This window comes from Aulonocara sp. 'chitande type north' Nkhata Bay, linkage group LG5 (genome assembly GCF_057382095.1).
Source record: "Aulonocara sp. 'chitande type north' Nkhata Bay isolate Kocher_YH1m ecotype deep benthic linkage group LG5, A_spYH_male_GT1.1, whole genome shotgun sequence".
Classification (NCBI taxonomy): Eukaryota; Metazoa; Chordata; class Actinopteri; order Cichliformes; family Cichlidae; genus Aulonocara; species Aulonocara sp. 'chitande type north' Nkhata Bay.
In genome coordinates, this window is record NC_141348.1 from 44,621,837 (window position 1) to 44,641,195 (window position 19,359).

General features: G+C 49.0%; 1 protein-coding gene across 2 annotated transcripts in view; it reads left to right on the forward strand.

The window, feature by feature from the left end:
• The window catches only part of grm7 (glutamate metabotropic receptor 7), a 156,261-nt gene that overhangs the window by 87,774 nt on the left and 49,128 nt on the right, over nucleotides 1–19,359 (forward strand). For both annotated transcript variants that reach the window (XM_086293761.1, XM_086293760.1), the window contains exons 3-5: nucleotides 6,392–6,527; nucleotides 7,255–7,409; nucleotides 18,183–18,320. In XM_086293761.1, the coding sequence (XP_086149887.1) occupies nucleotides 6,392–6,527; nucleotides 7,255–7,409; nucleotides 18,183–18,320 (429 nt within the window). The remainder of the gene's footprint in view (nucleotides 1–6,391; nucleotides 6,528–7,254; nucleotides 7,410–18,182; nucleotides 18,321–19,359) is intronic.

The following is a 19,359-nucleotide window of genomic DNA, read 5'->3' on the forward strand; positions in this document are numbered from 1 at the left end:
GCAGTATGACGTCCTCGTGTGGATATCAGGCACTTGTAGAGCAAAATTTAGTATTTTGGTCTAAATAACCCAAAATGTGACGTCCACACATGTGGGCGGCAGGTCCTAGGAGGTTAAATGACCAGGCCTCATAGATACGCTGAGGATCATCTGCATATCAGTGAACGTGTATGCACAGGTGGGCATCCACTTCACGGTCATGGGGGGAGGAGCCTATCCCAGCCGTCATAGTGTGAGAGGTGGGGCGCACCCTGGACAGTCGGTGGCGTGTTTCAGCCGGCGTGTTCGAGGGTTTCTCCTTCATCTGCTGCTTCCTGTCAGACGCTAATTCAAAGCCACCATTGTCACACCTTCTTCCTGTGAGACATCAGAGTTTGGACGTGCTGTAAATTGTCACCAAATGCTGTGAGGTGCAGTATGCTAATGCGCCCGACCCCGGGTCGACCGCTGCCGCCGCTGCCTTGGCTAGTAAGCTCTCTCTGAGCGTGCTCACAAACGCAGCACTTTGATATGCTGCCGTTGGCCGGAGTGGAAAACGCCTCTGATGGTGATGAAAGCGTCTCAGCCTCTTTCTGATTCATCCTCTCTCAAAGCAAGCTGTTTATATCTCATGTGATCAAACACGTTGAAATATGTGTAACCCGTTCAAGTGTTACGCCTGTTGTTCTTGATATGCATGATGTTTCTGCACGCGTCTGCGTTTCTACGGAGACTTTTTAATCACGTGGTCTCGAGGCGGAGGTCTGAGCTGTGTCAGCTTCTCAAACATGGTTTGTTTCTGCTGTGTGATGACGGTCAGGAGCTGAGGGCCGCTGCAGGTTTGCTGAAGCGTGTCGCTGAGGAGCCACTCGCTGTTTGGATCCATACTGGGCTGTTGCAGTTTGGTTTCTATGGATTCGTTGTTGATTCAGTTCCTGTTGGTATCAGGCAGCAGACTCGCAGTCATGTGACTCAACCAACAGAAGCGTCATGGCCGCAGCTCGCGATGACGCAGCGACGGTGACATCACCTGCTGACTTCGAGCGTTTTCAGGGTCTGACTGTCACTCACAAGTTCTTACCCAATGAGCATGCCCGGATAATCCTCTGTTGTAAGTGTTTGCAGAGGTCAGAGGTCAGAGACTCGTGTAGATTCAGCCGTCGCCATCTGGTGGCCTTCAGATGCAAAGACGTCTACGGCACTTCTGCGCTGGCTGCATTTTTCTGAACCACTGCGTCCGTGTTTTTGAGCATCACTGGCTTCATCGTGTCTAAGTCAGTTTTGTTGCCATGGTTACAGGTTCAAAATGGCGGCGTCTTCACTGTCTAACAGCAGTGGGAAACATTTTCAGATTCATGCACTGAGCTTCACAGTAAATATGAAAACTGTCCTTCAGATTAGATCAGGTCCGCACAGAGCTCGTCCGTCCTCTTGTCCTCTCGTCCGCTTCCTGTCTCGTCTCTTCCTGCTTCGCCATGTTTCCACGTCACAGCGTCAGCTCGGCAGTGTTTGTGAGACTTTCTCGTCCCGAGTAGCGCCCAGCTTCCTCTCAAAGTCAGAGCTCTTTTTCTGTGTTTCCTGTTCAGAGCGACATCAGAGGAAGTTTAAAGATTAGCATCGGTCTCTGCTCGGCGTCCCACGCAGGCCTTCGCTCCTCTGCCTCGCATTTATTTGAAGTCTGTTTTTTTACCTTTTAGCTGGGAAGATAAAGGGTGGGACGTGAGGTCAGGGGTCCTCAGGGGAGCAGCGATCCTGTTTCTGTGTGTGGTGCACTGACGGTGGCATTTACAGCTCCTACAAAGACATAAAAGTCTCCGTCACACCTGACGTCCGAAGCCACTTCCTGCTTTTTTTAAACTGATGGTACTCATTGTTGGACAGAAGGAGGAGCGGCTAATGAGCCGAGCTGACCCAGAGCCACCTGTTGTCCCTGATCAGGTGGACTGTGAGGAGGCCGAAGGCTGCAGGTCCCTGTTTCATTTGCTTTAGACTCTGTACTTTTCAAAAATAAAACATATATTCTTTCTAGAAATTAATAACTGATCACTAATTACCACAAGCAACACGCTGAGAGGAGGCGGGCTGGTCACATGCTACTGAGCTGCTAATTAACAGCTTAAGTCAATCTACAGCTCGCTGCTACTGCTCGAACATCCTCGACTGTTCGTCCTGACACGTTTAGCCTCCGGAGGCTTCGACAGGATGGGGCCCAGTCCTCCTGACCCTGACAGACCGGATCATTCTCTGGTGACTCTTTCAGGATTTGAAGGGACATTTTTCTGCTTTCAGCCACTTGAAACCTTTTCAGGCCAGCAGGAAGTCTCTGTAGTGTTTAAAATGTCATGTGACATCTGTGCAGCTGACGTTCAGACACCAGGTTTGTGCTGAAGTGACCTCACATCAGTTTACCCGCTGCCATGGTCACGAGCTGGGTCTGGACCGGTCTGTTGGGTTTATCAGTTTAAATCAGATCACAACATCCGTCACCTCCGCTTCTGCTGCTGCTGTGAGTATGTGGAGGCGTTTCTGTGGCGTCAGATTAAATCAGATGAAATTCTTCGATGATTAAACACAGAAACATGGTTTCATGTCTAACCCTGTTTTTAAAAAGTCATGTAGCTGAAACCGCTGCGCCCGCGACAGAGCGCCGCGCTCCTCTACAGAACTGAGAGCTGTGATGGCTGCGTGGAGTCGGCGCCTGAATACCAAACGCCAAATGTTTAATTCATTTGTTGAATAAAATGTGGAGCTGCGGCAGCTCTCCTCCTCCTCCTCCTCCTCCTCCTCCGCTCGCTCCACGGCAGCAGCTGAATGTGAGATGAGGCGTCGAGGCCGAAGCTTCAAACAGACTCCCGCCCGCTCGCCTTCTTCTTTACCCTCGTCTTCATGAAGCCCAGAAGGAACGACACACACAACTGCTGAAGACCTCTGACAGAGTAAAACTACTCGAATACACTGAAGTATTTATCTCTGTTAATTAAGGAAATAAAATCACAGTCATTGAAAAGTCAAAATTAAGGAAAAAATAAATTTTCATAAAAAAAAGTTTCAAAAAATTAAAGAAAAAAATTAGTAAAAAAAAGTTTACTGTAAGTGAAAATCAGTAACAATTAATTATTAACACTGAGATAAAAGTGAAGACGAAAGTTTCACATCTGAGAAAAAAGTTATTGAGAAAAAATGTAAAAAAAATGTCAAAGAATATTTTAAAATTTATTAGAAAAAAAATTATTGAGAAAAAGTTAAAAAGAAATTGAGAAAAAGCCCAAAATTGGTGAAAAAGGTAAAAATGTTAAATAATGAAGCTTCTTCTTGTGTGAAAGTGTTTACATGGCACCAAATCACAGCAGCAGTTTCCACAGTACAAGCACCAGGCGACAGTGGGAAGGAAAAACTCCCTTGTAACTACGGCGTCTCCGAGCTGCACGCAAGCCAGCTCCCTGTATTTCTGGCCGAGTCGCCACACTCTGGATTTTAACGCTTCCTGGAATCCAGATATTCTCGTGATAACATAACCTTCACAGCTTTGCTCGTAAACAGGCAGTCAAACAAGTTCTTTAAGCCTGAGGTTAAACTCCGCCCACACATGAACACGTGGAAGCAGCCGTGATGAATACAGCAGCGTTATTACACAGGACGCATGTTCAGGGCTTCATCCTTCACGTGTCGTTCCTCGTTGTGTCTGTAGTTCCGTGTTTGGCTCCATCCGTCGTCCTCTGGGATCTTCTGTCTGCAGGACTGAAGTGTTCCAGCGTGAAACTGAAAGCTCACTCTCGCTGCTCTTCAGCTTCATGTTTGATTTAATAGTTTGGAATAAAAATATGGAGCACAAATAAAACTGAGCTCAGGAATCTTCCTTGAAGTGCACACCTGTGCGCTCGATGTCCGCTCTCTGTCTTCTTCTTTTGTGCTGGTTCTTGAGCAGCTGTTTCTGTATGAAAGATGGGCGTAACCTCTGTGATGTCATACACTCGAGACTGGATCGAGTGTATGACATCACTCTCATCGCCTTTTTGATTCTTGAAGCCGGACGGGCCAAGCAGTGGATACACCTGTAAGCCCACAGGATTCCTATTGGCTGGTGATTTCTCAGCCACTAACCAATGAGCATGCAACGCTCCGTTCTGCGGGAGACGATGACAAAATGTTTCATTCAGCATGTCTATCCTAACCCAACCAATCACAGCAGATGGCCCCGCCCCTCCCTGAGCCTGGTTCAGTCGGAGGTTTCTTCCTGTTAAAAGGGAGTTTTTCCTTCCCACTGTCGCCAAAGTGCTGCTCATAGGGGGTCATATGATTGTTGGGTTTTTCTCTGTGTGTATTATTGCAGGTCGACCTAACAATATAAATAGGAGTGGGTTTTTATAATCGATTCATCGATTAAAATCGATTCTGGCTTGGATAACGTAAAATCGATTCATTAAAATCCTGAATAGATTTTTTTAATATAAATGTATTTTGCCCGAAATGCCAGAATCTCTGGTGAAACCTCACAAAATTTCAACAACCACCAAACAGCTAAGACAGTAAATGAGAGCAGGTACAGGGATTCTGCACAAAGACTTAAACACACAGCGCGACCCGCGGATCAGAATCAGTGAGATGTCGCCTTTCTCACGGTCGGGGCTGAAAGCCGACAGCTCGCTGATTCTGATCTGTCAGCGGGTCGGCGCTTTGTGTTCACGCCCTTTATGCGCTGATTCTAAAGCTGTTAGTTTGATCTCTCTCCAAACAATATTGACCGAACCAGCAGCAAAAGAAGATCCAAACTACGCTTCACATAAACATCGTCATGAATTCACTCTTTTACTGTTTTGCTTCCACCAGGATGCACAGCTCTCTCTCCCCCCCTCCCTCTCTCCCCCTCTCTCTCTCTCTCTCCCTCCCTCTCTCTCTCTCCCTCCCCCTCTCTCTCCCTCCCTCTCTCTCCCCCCCCCCCTCTCTCTCTCTCTCTCTCTGTACTTCAAGAACAGTTTCCCTTTCTTCATTATTCGCTTGCTTGTTATGCACCAGTCTACTGTTGTTTACAGGCTGTCGGCCGCTGTTTTTTTCCCTTTTACATTCTTCCGAAAAGAAAACCTAATTTCTGCCGTTCAATACTGAACAAATTTAAACTTTTTAAAATTATGCAAAATGCAAAACGCTGTGTCTCTAATAAAACCGCTGTAACTTCAGAGGTAATTTTCATATGTTGATTAATGGTTTTCTTTTGTTTTTGATGTACTGCAGAATATTTTTATAAAATCCCAGGCCAGGAAAACCTTCATGTGTTTCTGTTTTATCTTCAGCTACTTTGACACAAAGGCATCTGCTGTGACGCTTACACCTGTGATAAAGTCTTGTGTGTGTCAGCTTCCTTTTTATAGATACACAAATATGTAAATGTACTGATCTGAATTATAATATTTCTGACTGTCTGAGGCAAAATTTCCCAGATTTTAATCGAATTGAATTAAATCGAATAGATTCAGGACTTTGTGAATCGGAATTGAATCGATTCTAGAAATCAGTGACGACACCCAGCCCTAAATATAAAGCACATTGAGGCGACTGTTATTGTGATTTGGTGCTGTATGAATAAAATTTTATTGAATTGAATTGCGTACGACCTGAAACCACCTGCGCCTACAAACAGGAAGTCTCCCAAAGACTTCTATAGGACCAGAAAGCTTTGTCAACGGCAGGTATCGCCCCCTGGTGGCTGTCAAAGAAAATGCAGGTGTGAGGTCCCTGAATGTGACTATAACTAACATCAGACTCAGACAAACTACTGAAGGGAAAGTAAATATGTTTTCATTGTTTAATGTGAAATTATTGCCAGTGTGGTGAACGTGTCACATTTTATCTTACAAAGCTGCTAAAGCTGATTATTGATGACTGCTGGTGGTCACAGTGACGAGGTCATCCGTGATTTATTTACCTCTGAGATCACATCAGTACTGAACACCTGCGTCTCGTCTCAGCTGATGAAATGCTGCTAATGAGCGACTGTCATTTGTTTCATGGTTCGCTGCTCGGTCGCTCGGGTGAGCTGAAACGGTGGAACAAACGTAAGATCTGAAGCTTTCCTGACGGCGTGGCGAGGAGAAGAAGAGCTCCGGCTGAGCGTTTCTCTGTCAGTGACATTTATTGAAGGCAGCCTGCAGCTCTGACACTGTTAAGGCGACTGTGCGCGGAGATGTCGGCGGTTTCGTGAAATGTCAGGAGAGCAGAGTCCTCCTTCTTCTTCTGCACTTTCGTCCTCTCAGACTTTAACCTTTAGGACGAGCTCGGGGCCAAACCTCTAATAACGCTGTTTCTGAAAGGTTAAAGCCATTGCCGATAAAACGGATAAATTATACTTTTTAAGGCTGCTGCAGTTCAGGAAGCTGATGACTCTGAGTTAATTGTGCCCTTTGTTTTGTCTGCTCAGGTGGAATCTGTATCGCTCAGTCCCTGAAGATCCCTCACGACCACAAACCCTCCGACTTCGATAAAATCATCCGCCAGCTGCTGGACACTCGGTACGCCAGGGCGGTCATCCTGTTCGCCTCCGATGAAGACATCAGGTAATAACCCTGCTGAGGTAACGTGCAAAAGTTAAATACGTGACCTGAATCGTCGTCTTCAGCTCAGGATGAGAGAAAACGTCAGGACTGTGTTAGTGCCAGCAAACACAATGTTACGTTTTTCCTTTGCTATATTTAATGTATTCAGATGGATTTTTATTGGATGCTCAGCACATCAGGACTCTTCCAGCCGTACCCTCCATCCACTGAGAGGAAGTAAAAATGTTTGGGATAATGAGCACGACCCTGAGGGAGGAGCTCCTGCAGCTGACCCGGGACACGCTGGAGAGGTTACATCTCTCGGCTGGTTTGGGAACGCCTCGGTGTTCCTCGATGAGCTGGCGGGAGATTAGACTGCCGCCCCGTGACGTGAGCCGTGTTCATGAGTACCCACCATAAAATACTGAGGTTAAGATCAGGCTGAGGAAAACTCGACATCAGTCAGACACTCTGGTGTCTGCAGACTTCTGTTCCCCTGCGTTTCCACAGTCTTCTTCACTCACTCTCCACCTCTGACTCAGCGTCTCCGTTGATCAGTTGCTCAGATGGAGCTCGTAGTCTTCAGCATCTTTAGGAAAGCCTGAGCTAATCAGATAAGGTCCTGTAGGTGCAGCAGGTTGGTGGGTAACGACAGGTTAGGCTCTTTAGTGACCCTGTTGCTCCAGGACAGGTAAACTGATGTGGAAGCTAAAGTGTGGGTGGGGTCTGTGACTGCTTTCTCACGCAGGGGCATCCTGAACGCCAGTAAGCGAGCGGACCAAGTGGGTCATTTCCTGTGGATCGGCTCCGACAGCTGGGGCGCCAAAAACAGTCCCATCCAGCACCTGGAGGACGCCGCGGTGGGAGCCATCACTATCCTGCCGAAGAGGGCCACCATCAGCGGTAAGTCCGTCGCCGCTTATGGTTTCACGTTGCTCGTCTTTATGAGAATATGTGAGTGTAAAGTTCATCAGCTCGCTGCTACATGAAGGAAAGGAGAACGTGGTTTTCTGTCCTCGCCGCTCGCTCTTTTTCCTCCACGTCTGCCTGAATAAGCAGAACTTCAGAAAACTCAATCGCGTCGGGAACGCTCGCAGTCTCACTGGGTTTGCAGTGACACCAGATCGCTCAGGACTCTTTTGATGATTATTATTTTGTCGTCATTATTCTGCTTCTATCAGCACGGAGAGCTTTACTAAAGACCTCTGCTGCTCTTACTTCCTGTCAGACGAATAAAGTTTCACTGCGGCCTGAAAGTCGTGAAAACGTTCTCTGTAATGATTTTAAAGACATGACGACAAACGTGTTGATGCAGAGCTGCAGTCCAAAGACGTTCATGCTTTTGAATTTATAGAAAGTTTCAAATGTGTTGTGTTGGCATAAAGATGATTTCACTTCCTGTATTTCCTCTGATGTCACAGTGATGATCTTTTTTAAGCCCAATAAAGTCGCCGTCTGCAGGAGTCGGCTGAGGCTGGCTGTAGTTACTCTGTCGCAGTTTGAATTGTTTTATTCTGTCAGTTTGAGACGCTAATAAAAAGTCTCAGGTTTGATGTACACGGACACGCCGCTCACAGTTAACCTTAAACAGCTTATCCAAGGACACGTTTGCTTTTACTCTCCACAGTTTGATTAATTAAAGCTGAATGAAACCTTTAAGCAGACGGTTTGTTTGAGATATAATTAGTGTCACTGAGTCAAAACTAAAACATGTTTGTGTTTCTGTGACTCGCAGGTCACAAAGCGAACTTATTTTGAAAATCCCGACCTCTTCCTTTGTGTCAGAGTGTTTTTCTGAACTCTCTTCAGAGGTGTGACACGCAGAGAAGCGCCGCCATCGTAACGACGCTGAAACCGCAGATCAGAGGAAACGTAACGAGACCGCGGCCGACCTCCTCATCGGCGCTGATGACGGCGTTTAGATTACAGCGCGCGTCGTAACTACAGACGGCGGCGAGCGCGGCTGTCGTGTCAAACACAGATGGTGACGGGGATATACGGCGGCGGGTTGTTGTGCCACTTCAACGCTCTGACTTCAAATAAAGCCTGAGCTCTTTGTTCTTTTGTTCTCGCTGCACTAATACTTCTGTCAGGAGGCGAACGGAAGCAGCGTTCCTGCTCGCGTAACGTCGCTCTGACCTTTTTTCTGCTGCCAAACACGAGCCGGGCAGACTCGGGCTGTCACCTCGGATCTGACGGGAGGTGCTGCGCTCATAAATTCTGCGCTCTGATGACTGATTTATGGAAATGGGGGTTTTCTGAGCATAAAGGCACTCGCAGAGAGCACTGCAGCGTAACGAGGGGCGGGGTGAGTCAGGTTTAAGGGCATCAGACCCATTACACCAGAGGGCACGCCGCGAGGAGCAGGAAGAGATGGGGTGATGGGGAGAAATTTAGCTTTATGATGAGAGTCACAGCCAGATTAACCTTCTGCACAAACCTCATCAGCGGCTGCCTGTGAAGTGTGCTCTGAGAGCAGCGTTTACATCACCCGCTGAGCCTGTGTGTTCAGGCTGAGCTCTGAGGATGACTCAGCCTCACCAACAATACTCAAACTCCGGAGATTATGACTCTCAAAGTCCTTCTACAGGTCTCAGAGCTGGCTTCATTGTTATACTGCGACATTAACTCCAAACGGAGGCATGCAGGCCAGCGTGCATGGATGGACGGTGACATGTTCACCCTCTCCGGGTTATCCGGGGCTCCGTCAGAATCTGTGCTTTTGTGAGGGCTCGCGCTGGCAGACAGTAAGTCGGGCACTAAGGTCCCGGCAGGGCGTTGAGGTGCAGAGCTCTCAGAGCAGCCAGGCGGCAGAGGGCGCACGCTTCACTGACCTCTTGTCTTTGTTTTTTGCGGATGATTCAATCCTGGTTTCATCGAGCGCTGACCTCCAACTCGTGGCTGGCTCGCAGCTGAGTGGGAATCGGCTGAGGCGGCGGCGGCTCTCGGCTGGAAAAGGCTGGTTTCTGGGTCACCGATGAGTTTCTGCCTCAAGTGGAAGAGTCCACGTGTCTGAGGGTCGGGAACAGATGGGGTCATCTGATCCCACCTGCACACTGGTGAGCGTCGACTTACTGATCGGCACGCCTGCCCTCACCTGCGGCCCGTGAATAACGCCTCAGTGTGAGGAGCGCCGTCACTCAGGGGGAGTTTAGAGTAGATGCTGCTCCTCTGCATTGAAGGAGACGGCTGCAGGGAGATGCAGGAGGTGCTGAGGAGAGGGAGGTCTGGGCGTCTCAGTTGGACGCGTTGATGCTGCTTCAGGTCCAGCTGCACAGACGTGTAGATCATGGCGTCGCTGCCCGTCTGTCCTCGGCTCATCCAGGTGGAACAAACACGGTTTCCTGCCGTCTGTGAGCGACTGAAACATTTAAGTAGCGGCGTGCTTGTTCCTGTTTCTGCGCTCTGATAGGTTCCGTCTGATTTTAACGCAGGCCTCTGTCCGACTTATAGACTTGTCCAGACAAATGTGTGCAGTGACAGGAGCCGTCCTCATTTATGCAGACATCGCTTTGCTGCGCACGCTCTCCCTCTGCGGCCTTCCCTGTCACACCGGCTGATATCGCATACATGTTAAAGACACTGAGGCTGATTATGAATAAATCAAGACCTCATTTCAAATCTGCAGCCAAGTCTGTGTTTCGGATCCCGGACGGAGGAGGTCAGCTTGGCTTTGATTTATTGTCTTTTCAGGTCTGAGAAAATAAATCCAGCTATTTTCATGTGAAACGTGGCGCTGCGAGCCTGAACGCAGCCCTGCTTACTGTGCCCGATAATTGCTGAGACTGAACCCAAGAGAGGAAGCGAGACAGAGGGGGGGTGTGGAGAAGAAAAGGTTTTAGTGAAAACACGTCGGGAACAAAGGCGAAGCAGAAGAGAAAGTTGAAGATGGGGTAGAATTAAGCTGCAGGCTGTGAAGTTTCCCCGTGACAGAAGATGCCTGCTGAGTCTGCAGTCTCCAGCCGGGATGGATCCACTTCCCAAACTCAGTTACAGCTTCTAATCCACAAATCTGAGCCTTTTAATGTCACACTGGAAAACTGGCCAAGCCGCCGAGTCTGCAAAAACCTGCAGGTGACGCATTCAGTGTTTCCCACCTGAACAGGTAAAGTTCAGTTCTTATTGCTGTGAACTGACAATTGGGCCTGTTTGCCACCAGACCGTCACTTGGATGTCTGGATCTCAGCAGGGAGGCGGAGTCACGGACAGGAAACGGAGGCTTCAGGGAGTCACTGAACCGAGGAGGCATGAAGCAGCTCTGTGCAGTCCAGGAGACAGAGGTCTAACTGCAAGAGAGGAAATGAAGCAGCGAGGAGCCTCCCTCCAACTCCTCCACCTCCTCCACCCTCCCACTGCTCTCCAGCTCCAGCCTCTTTGTTTGAAGAGCTGCCGGCTCCAGCGTGCCCATGTGTGCACCAGAGATGGGAGGATGCGGATTTTAATCTGACTCCATGTTTAAAACATGATCAGCATCCGCCAAGACGGATGTCCTCCCTCACACCGCCAAACGCAGGAAATAACTGCGAGCGCAGCGTCACACAAATGGCGCTTTTGTTGTGATTTGGCGCTATATAAATAAAATTGAATTGAAAACAGAGGCAGGTGTAATATTTGATCAATCGATACTGCAAAGATGAAGTAACTAACACAGAACACGAAGTAAAAGAGCTGTGACGATGCACTTTACAACAGATTTTAGTCTCCGAGGGTCATCATGGTTTTTAGTGTTTAGAGACGGCGATCTTATTTTAGAGATACCTGGGACGCCTCATTATTAGAGGTCCTAATCAGACGCCTGAAACACCTTCACAGCCTCCCTTTGATGTGGAGGAGCAGCAGCTCTTCTCTGAGCACCTCTCGCCCTCTCTAAAGGAGAGGCCAGCCTCCCTCAGAAGCAAACTCACTCTTCTATCCAAGATCTCGTTTTCTGGGAAGATATCAAACATCCAGAAAAATCAAGTCAAGCCAGTGGTACAGTACACAGTGAAGCGAGCCCGCGGTGCTATGACAGACAATAACACAGGACGTGTGCAAGTGTGCAAAAGCTGCAAAAAAACAAAGACGGTGCAGCAGAAACGTGCAACAACTGAGAACCCGACCACAGCATCACCAGCACTGACAAGAGCTCCTCTGTTCCTACAGAAATAACTCATGTGCATGCTAAAAGTTATTATATCCATATTAGGTGATCCTGACTGCACTGCACGCTGTTGAGATTAAGCAGGAACTATAATGTGAGTGGGTTGAGCCCAGGACAGCACAGCCTGACTCTGCAGGGACTGGTCCCACTGCAGGCCGAGTCTGTGGCTGCGCTGCCTCCGTGTCTGTTTCCTGGACTCCTCAGTCAGCGGGATGCTCTGTGGCAGCCCGTCACAGCCCATTCCTGCGGCTTTGCTCGCAGACGAAACACTAATCTGACAAACGGCAAAGAGATGGGAGGAGGAGACGTTTAGCCGCTGACACTGATCAGGCTAAGCATCCTTTCTCCTGCTTCACACCAACGTTCGTCTCCAGTCTCTCCACCCACCACACCACCCGCCTGCTGCATTTAGAGAAAATATCCACCTTTTGAATGAACGTTATTATCTGTGTTGCACATGGATATGCATGTGCTAAGACATGCATTATTGCAAATGCTCGTCTGGATGCTGCTCATCATGATTTCGTCCCACCAACACTGAAATGAAAGTCAGTTCAGCTGCTACTTTGTTTTACTGGATCTGATGGGAAACACTGGAGCAGCGGTCAGCAGCTTCCCACCGAGGATGTGGAAACCAGGCCGTGTCTCGCAGTCAGGCTGTAATTGTCCCAGCCCACAAATCCACCTGCTTCATGGAGGATTTGGTGGATGGAGCCTCTTGTTGTTGAAAGCAGCTCCACTGACGCCTGCAGTCAGTCTGGTTGTGCCGTGTGCTCTGCCCTCCACCTGTCACGCCGCTGCTTTCCTTTCACATTAAGGATTAGTCTTATCTTAAATAAGGGCATTAAACTACTTTTTCCAATTGTTTTTCCCACTCGAGGCGCGGCTAAGTAAGGGCGCTAATTGTCATTTCTCTGTTGCCCCGGCAGCGGTTTTGGCTGCGACTCAAGCCGCTGGCACCCTGTTTTCATTTAGGCCATTAGAGCTGGAGCTTGGCTGCAGAGGCAGCTGTGGCCCCACGTGGCCTCGGCTTGTTTGTCTTCTTTGTGCTTTCTGGATGATTTTGTGCACTAACAGCACACTTGTTGTTGTTCGTGTGAGATTACAGAAGACTGAGCCCAGAGAAGAAATGCACGCTGCTGCAGGGAGGCGTGCGCATCAGCACCGAGCCTCTGCGGAGCACCAAATACTACAAATACCACACGCTGACGTCGTTTAACCAGACACACAAAGACGAAGATGTTTCAGCTGAGAGAATTTTGTGAGCTGACAGCGAGCCCGGAGGACACAGCGTCAGAATCCCAGCTCCTGATTGGTCAGTGAGCTTGGGCTCAGAGGCGGGGTTGGAACTTCCTGTTCTGTGTGTTTTTCTGAATATGGATTTATGGATTTTTACTTCTCTGCATCCCTTTATCGTCTCAGAGTTTCTTCCCTCTGGCTTCACTTCCTGTTTTATTGTGAAGTTTAGCTCTTTGTGTGATTGTTTTTCTCTGGTTTTGCGTCTTGCGGTGTTATTGTGCTGCCCTCAGCAGCGTCTGACAGGCGCCATTAACTGCTGTGTTTGTAGTTATTGTCTCAGGTCCTTCGGCCTTCATCGTTTGGGGGGTCTGGCTTGTTTCCCAGCATCCGTCTTCCCTCCTGTTAGATGCCGTTGAATCCTGACACGTGTCTAACTCCCCCACAGGACCTGGTTTCCTTGCAGCGTCGTGGCTCCGCTGCAGAGACTTCTCTGAGTTTTCTGATCTTTTTCTTTCTTCATGCGTCAGGTTTTGGTTCTCTTTTCAGGCCTTGATCCAAACTCCAAAATCTGCGTATTTGAGGTTAAAAGCAAATAATTTCAAATGTCATCTCTACTTAATTATGAAGTCAGTGTTAGTCTGTATTGGTTTCTGCTTTGCTTTTATGTCCCTGTTTTATTTTGAAGGTTACTTCCTGTGTGGAGTTCTGTTTGAGTTCGTCCTCTCTTGCTCTTTGATTGACTTCTCCGTAGCTTTGTCTTCCTGTGTCTCAGCCCTCGTTTCTTTTCACACCTGATCAGCTTCTTTAGTTTCAGTCTGAACTTTCCCCATAAAGACGACGTTTCGTGACCTCGCTGTACCCAGTGAAGCTCCTCAGCATGTAACAAGGACGCGGTTCGATGGCCGTTACGATAGTTTCTGGGTTGTTCCGACCGGGTGTCCACAGACCGCCTGCCTGGAGTATGACAGAAGCCTCTCAGTTCAGACCTCCTGGTCGGATGTCGAGGGTTAAAGCGTTCACGTCTTTGCTCCTGCACAAGAAATACATGCTCGGAAAATTTTCATAAAGCGGCGTCGGCATCCATCAGTGTGTGAGGAAGAAAGCAAGCTGGACGGGTTAAAGAGGAAGGGCAGCAGAAAACACAGACTGCAGTTCACACACGGCGAGTGCGTGACGTTCAATATTCATGGAAACTGATCCAAATGACCACAGACTGTAGATAAAAAATGGCAGGAACCAGCCTGCTGACTAAGTAACATCCAGAATACAAAGATGCACCTGTCCATGGTCCGAGATCAGCAGCAGGCTCCGCCTCCTGGAGTGACACCGTCTGAGCCGCACGCACACGCTGATGGCCGCCTCGTGTGGTTTTACCTACGAGAGGACAGGTGTGACACACCGAAGTGTTCAGGCCGACGGGGTTCCTGCTGATCCTTGTGCCTCGTGGCAGGTGAGCGCACTGGAGGAGTCAGAGGGCGTGGTTAAAAAGCTGTTTTATTTGTGTGGCAGAGAGTGAGCGTGTGCAGTGGACACAGTCCGGCTCGATGTTGTCCAATCGATGGCTCCGCAGCAGCGAGTCAGACTCCCTCCTGGCTCTCCTGCATGTGCTGTTGCTACGTGACGCCTGAGAGGAAGCGCAGCAGCGCAGGACTGTCAGCAACAGTGATCCCGTTATAAGCGGCGTAGTTGAGCGTCTCGTTTAAACACGAAGCAGCGCTGAAACACCAAAGCTGCAGTTCCTCTAATGTCCACTAGGGCTCAGGAAGTCTCACCTGACTCACCTTTTAGGTGAGCTGCAGGTTTTGGAGCTTGGTTTTTCAGATCCGAGAGTTTTGCTGCTGCTTTACCTGCACAGGTGCCTTTAGCCCGAACGTGACTCGGTCGTACCAGGAGAAGACGTCCAGGTCGGGTAACAAACGCCCGCGTGTCTGCTGCAGGCTGCTTCACATCGTTTGATAAAATTATCCAAAAAGTCCAAAACTCAGGAAAGAAACGCTGACCTGGAGCTGTTTACCGAGTGCGCGGCACAAATGAGCTCCTGCAGTTTCTCATACATTTAAATGAGCTTCAGCCGGACCCCTGTGTGCAGCAGCGCCCCCTGGTGTGTGGAGACCACCGCCTGCAGCATGCATACAGGCTGCTCATTAACCCGCTCTCAGGCCCGTGCTGGAGAACTGCTGAGCAAACTGATGTTAAGATATGGCATAAATGTGCATGTGTTAGCCGCTCGCTGCACTCCTCGCTCTTTCCGGTTTCCAGAAACAAACTCCCAGAAAACATCTGCCCGACCTGCCGAGCACACGAGGCAGACGTGGCGAGGGAGAAAGTCTGAGTCTAATGATGCGTTTGAGGGAGCATTTATCTGATTTTTCCTTGATTTCATAAGCGCCGCATCAGCGTCTCTGTTACAGCGACGTGTGTTTGAGGGTCTGAGTGCTGCTTTGTTTCGATGTCAAAAACAAAACGAGCCATAAAAAAGGAAAAAGCAGCGTGACTCAGTCACGCCAGCGACTGTAAATCGGTGGGATGACGCGTCACGCGGCCGGACACGCCGTACATCGAGCTGTCAGTGAAGTCTGTGACCCAGAAAATCTGAACAAGAGCAACAACAACAAATCTCTGAAGCGTCTCCCCGTGTGTCCGACACAGCGGTGCTGCTGTCAGACTGACGGACTGAAGCAAAATCAGGCGAATTCTCAGGCAGCTTCTGTTAACATCTCTCCTCTCACCAGTAAATCCCGCCTCCAGCATCTCCTCATTTCCTGTTTTGCTTCTCAGTTTCTTATTTGAAGCACAAACTTCTGAATCCTTTCTGTTTACATTCATTATTCATCGTTTCAACAATGGAAAAGCAGACTTCTAATAATAGACGGCACAGCTGTCCCTCTGCAGCTCGCAGAGACTCCAAGTGCCTGTCAGTCAGATACCCTGAGAGTCGCCATCACGGCTGTCCTACTTTGAGCTTCCAGGCTCAAAGCTTCAGTCGCAGCGAGGAGAAAATCCTCCATCCGTCACAGTGTGCAGACACAGGACTTCAAGTGATTTCACTGACTGATGCTGGACGTCTGCAGAGCTGCAGAGAGCGCGTCCACATCCAGGCCCACGGGAGAAAAACTCGCTTTCCTGGACGCTCTGTGCAGGCACGCTCGTGTTCGGCGACCCCTAGTGGCCAAAAATATGAAACCAAAACGTACAACTGATCCCAGAGAGCCGAGCTCCGATCACCTGGCTCAGGTGTGTTTACTTTCGTTATCTGCCGAAACAGTCACATGATGTGTGAAACCACGAACTGCTGCAGTCATGCAGAAACGAGCAGGCATGGGGACGGTATGGCGCAGATACAGTGTCACGGTGCATTCACACCGAACGCGACCAGAGCGTCAGGTTTACATGTCAATGGAGGAGCGCGACGAAGCGAAACCTCAGAAGCAGATCTGCGTCGCGAAAACGCTTTTCTGCCTGATCCGCGCGACCAAGTAGCGCGACTGACACGTTTGAAGCGCGAAGTAAAATACGCGCTGCAGTTTTTGTGTTGCATTTTGTGCATTTGCGCTTATCGCGTCTACCGCTTGAGTTGGAAAAATCTGAACTCCCAGCACCAAGTCACACCACAACAACCAATCAGGAGCCTGGTGACGTGATGCTCTGACCTAGGTCAAAGGGGCGGGTCCAGCCAAAGCCCTTCATTCTAGCAGTCAGTAGTTTTCTGACGAGGCAGCAGCAGAAACAATGTTTCTCCTCCTCCCTGAGGCTCTTCCACTGTAAGCCTCTGTAAATACTTATGTTTTATATATTTATGTTTAATGTTTTCATTTTAATATTATTTCTAATACATCTTTGTAATGACTAATGTGTAAGTCTGATTCTGATTGTGTCAGGATGGCCTCACAGACCTGCAGAGGTCACGACCCTAATCCCAGGCTGTCAGGAATTATTACAATGAATGCGTCACCTGCCAAGGACGTCTGAGCGGTATGGGTGACGGACGGCGAGCGCGGAGTGAAGGCGGCTCTTATGGGAAGCAGGAGATGATTAAGTGCACTTCTTTAGATAAAGGACTCGTCTCCTTATGACTCCGTTTCCGGTGATTGTCGGGCTGTGAGCGGTGGAGACAAAGCCACCAGCAGAGAGACGAATGAAATCTGACTCCACTGGTCTGCAGACGTTTTACCCCGTTGCATATCTTAGTGTTAGCATGCATGCGTCACAGGAAACGCCAGCTTGTCTGCAAACACGCAGCAGCTGTTCACTCAGTCGAGGAACTAAAAACACGGGTGCTAAAAAAAGCTTTGCCTTCAAAGTAAGTGTTGCACCTTTTGAAATGTATTGTTGAAGCATCAATGAACAGCTTTTACTTTGAAGGTGCCTGTGTATGCGTTATCCCGTTTCTCCTCCGCTTGGCTCACGGCTAGCGATGGTTAGCGACATGTCGCCGCCTTCGGTGCACGTGGTCAGTGCCACGCCCTCTCAGCCTCCAGGAGCGTGGAGTGCACTCCGCACCTGCCCACGTTGTGTTGTTGTGTGTTGTTGTGTGTTGTTGTGGCGCGCTCTCATCGGAAGAATTCCAGCAGCAGATGCACGAACAGGTCGCACGCATGGATGATAAACGTGCTGCCAGCTTCCTGTCACAGCACCTGTTGTGATGTCAGGTGGTTGTTATTCGGATTATTTTGTCAGTATATGAATAAAATTCTGTTTTTGACCCGTTTCTTGTTTTTCAGTGATAATCTCTTAATTTGCTTATGCGATTAGAAACCTACGCACCACCCTCCTCGGCTCTCGGGGCCTTTGTGATTTGTGCAAAGGTTACACGGTTGGAGCTATTTCTGGTGATCCGCAGCTCCGTTTCTATTCATCCCGGTGGAATTCCCTTTCCTGCCAGGAATGTTATTACCATATGTGAGGGTTTTGTTGTTGCTGCGGTCTTGGCGTGTGTTCGGGCAGCGTTACACAACGTTGTGAGCTCTTTAAACTGGCAGGAAGTTGTGGAAAGAATCTTTGACGGGTACTTTCTTTATCTACATTAGCTCCATCCTGAGCTGTCGAGTTGTTCCTGTTGTTTTCTTCGACAGCAGCAGAATGAAGTGTTTCCTGAAGAACTCCCCTCTGACAGCACTTTAGATGGATTACATAAAGGCCTGATTAAAATGCAGCACAGATGAGCAGATAAACACTCACATACATTAGGAAACACGTCCTGTTTGCTTTGAGTCTTCGTGCTCGAGTGCTCCGGGCTGTCGCCGCCTAATGAATCAACCTCTGTTTTGTTTTCCGACCTGCTGCCGGATGTCTTTCAGGGTTCGATGCCTACTTCACTTCGCGGACTCTGGAGAACAACAGGAGGAACGTGTGGTTTGCCGAGTACTGGGAGGAGAACTTCAACTGCAAACTGATGAGCTCCTCCAAGAAGGACGAGAGCAGCAGGAAGTGCACAGGTGAGCGCTGGCGCCGTTTGTTTACTGCAGGTGTGTGTGGATACAGAATAAAGGAAGCCACGCCCACCCGGGACAGGTGGAGAGCAGCGAGTCTCCATTACTCGTTTGTTTGTTGGAGGCTCCATTTTCACTTCTTCTGTGCGACAGCAGGTCTGGACCCTCATCCGTCACCGCACGGTCACAGATGCTGGGTTTAGCTACCCGCTGATTTTTATTTCTAACGCCGTGTACAATTGTTGTGAAAATGTCTCGGGAGGGTTCGGAGACTCGCCCACTCGTTTTACAAAGCTCCCACGTGGGGTTGATCCCACCACGTGTCTGATTTTAGAACAGAAAGCACGACTAATGAAGCAGATCTGAGAGTTACTCCTCGTTTTGCGTTCCGGCTTTGGGTGGAAGAACTGAAGCAGAGCGCTGGCTGATGGTGAGAGCTTCGAGGTAAAGCTGGAGAATCAGCCTCACGCAGCAGATCGTCAGAGTATCCGAGTCATTCACGGGACAGACAGCGAACGTTCCTGGGTTTGTGTTATTTTCCACAGATCTGATTGGTCAGTAGGTGGTTATTTCGTAGCTGGCAATCTCTGGAAGGTTAGGTCATGCTTGTTTTGGAACGTTAAAGCCGGCGTTCCCACGGCGTTCCCACGGCGTTCCCACGGCGTACGGGGCACCGGAATGCTGCTGAGTCTGGTTCTGTGGTCAGACCTGTAAGCCTCCTGCTCTTGTTCCACTGGTTGTGTTTCATTGAGCAGTGTGTTTGTGACACTCATGCTTGATTTCTTTAATCGGCTTCTTTTAATCTGTGATGATTTTTAAGGTCATATGTGATGTGATGAACTTGACATCCAGGTAAACGTCTCGCCGAATCTGTGTTTGACGCAGAAATGAAAACACAACAAACACATCGAGCCGTCACGACTACAGCCGCCACTCTGACCCACGCCGCTCCGTCATAACCAGCTCTGACACTTTCAGCTCCTCCTGCAGATCATTCAGGAAACGGCAGGTTTAAAAACGCTTTCCCTCGTCCTGCGCGACTCTG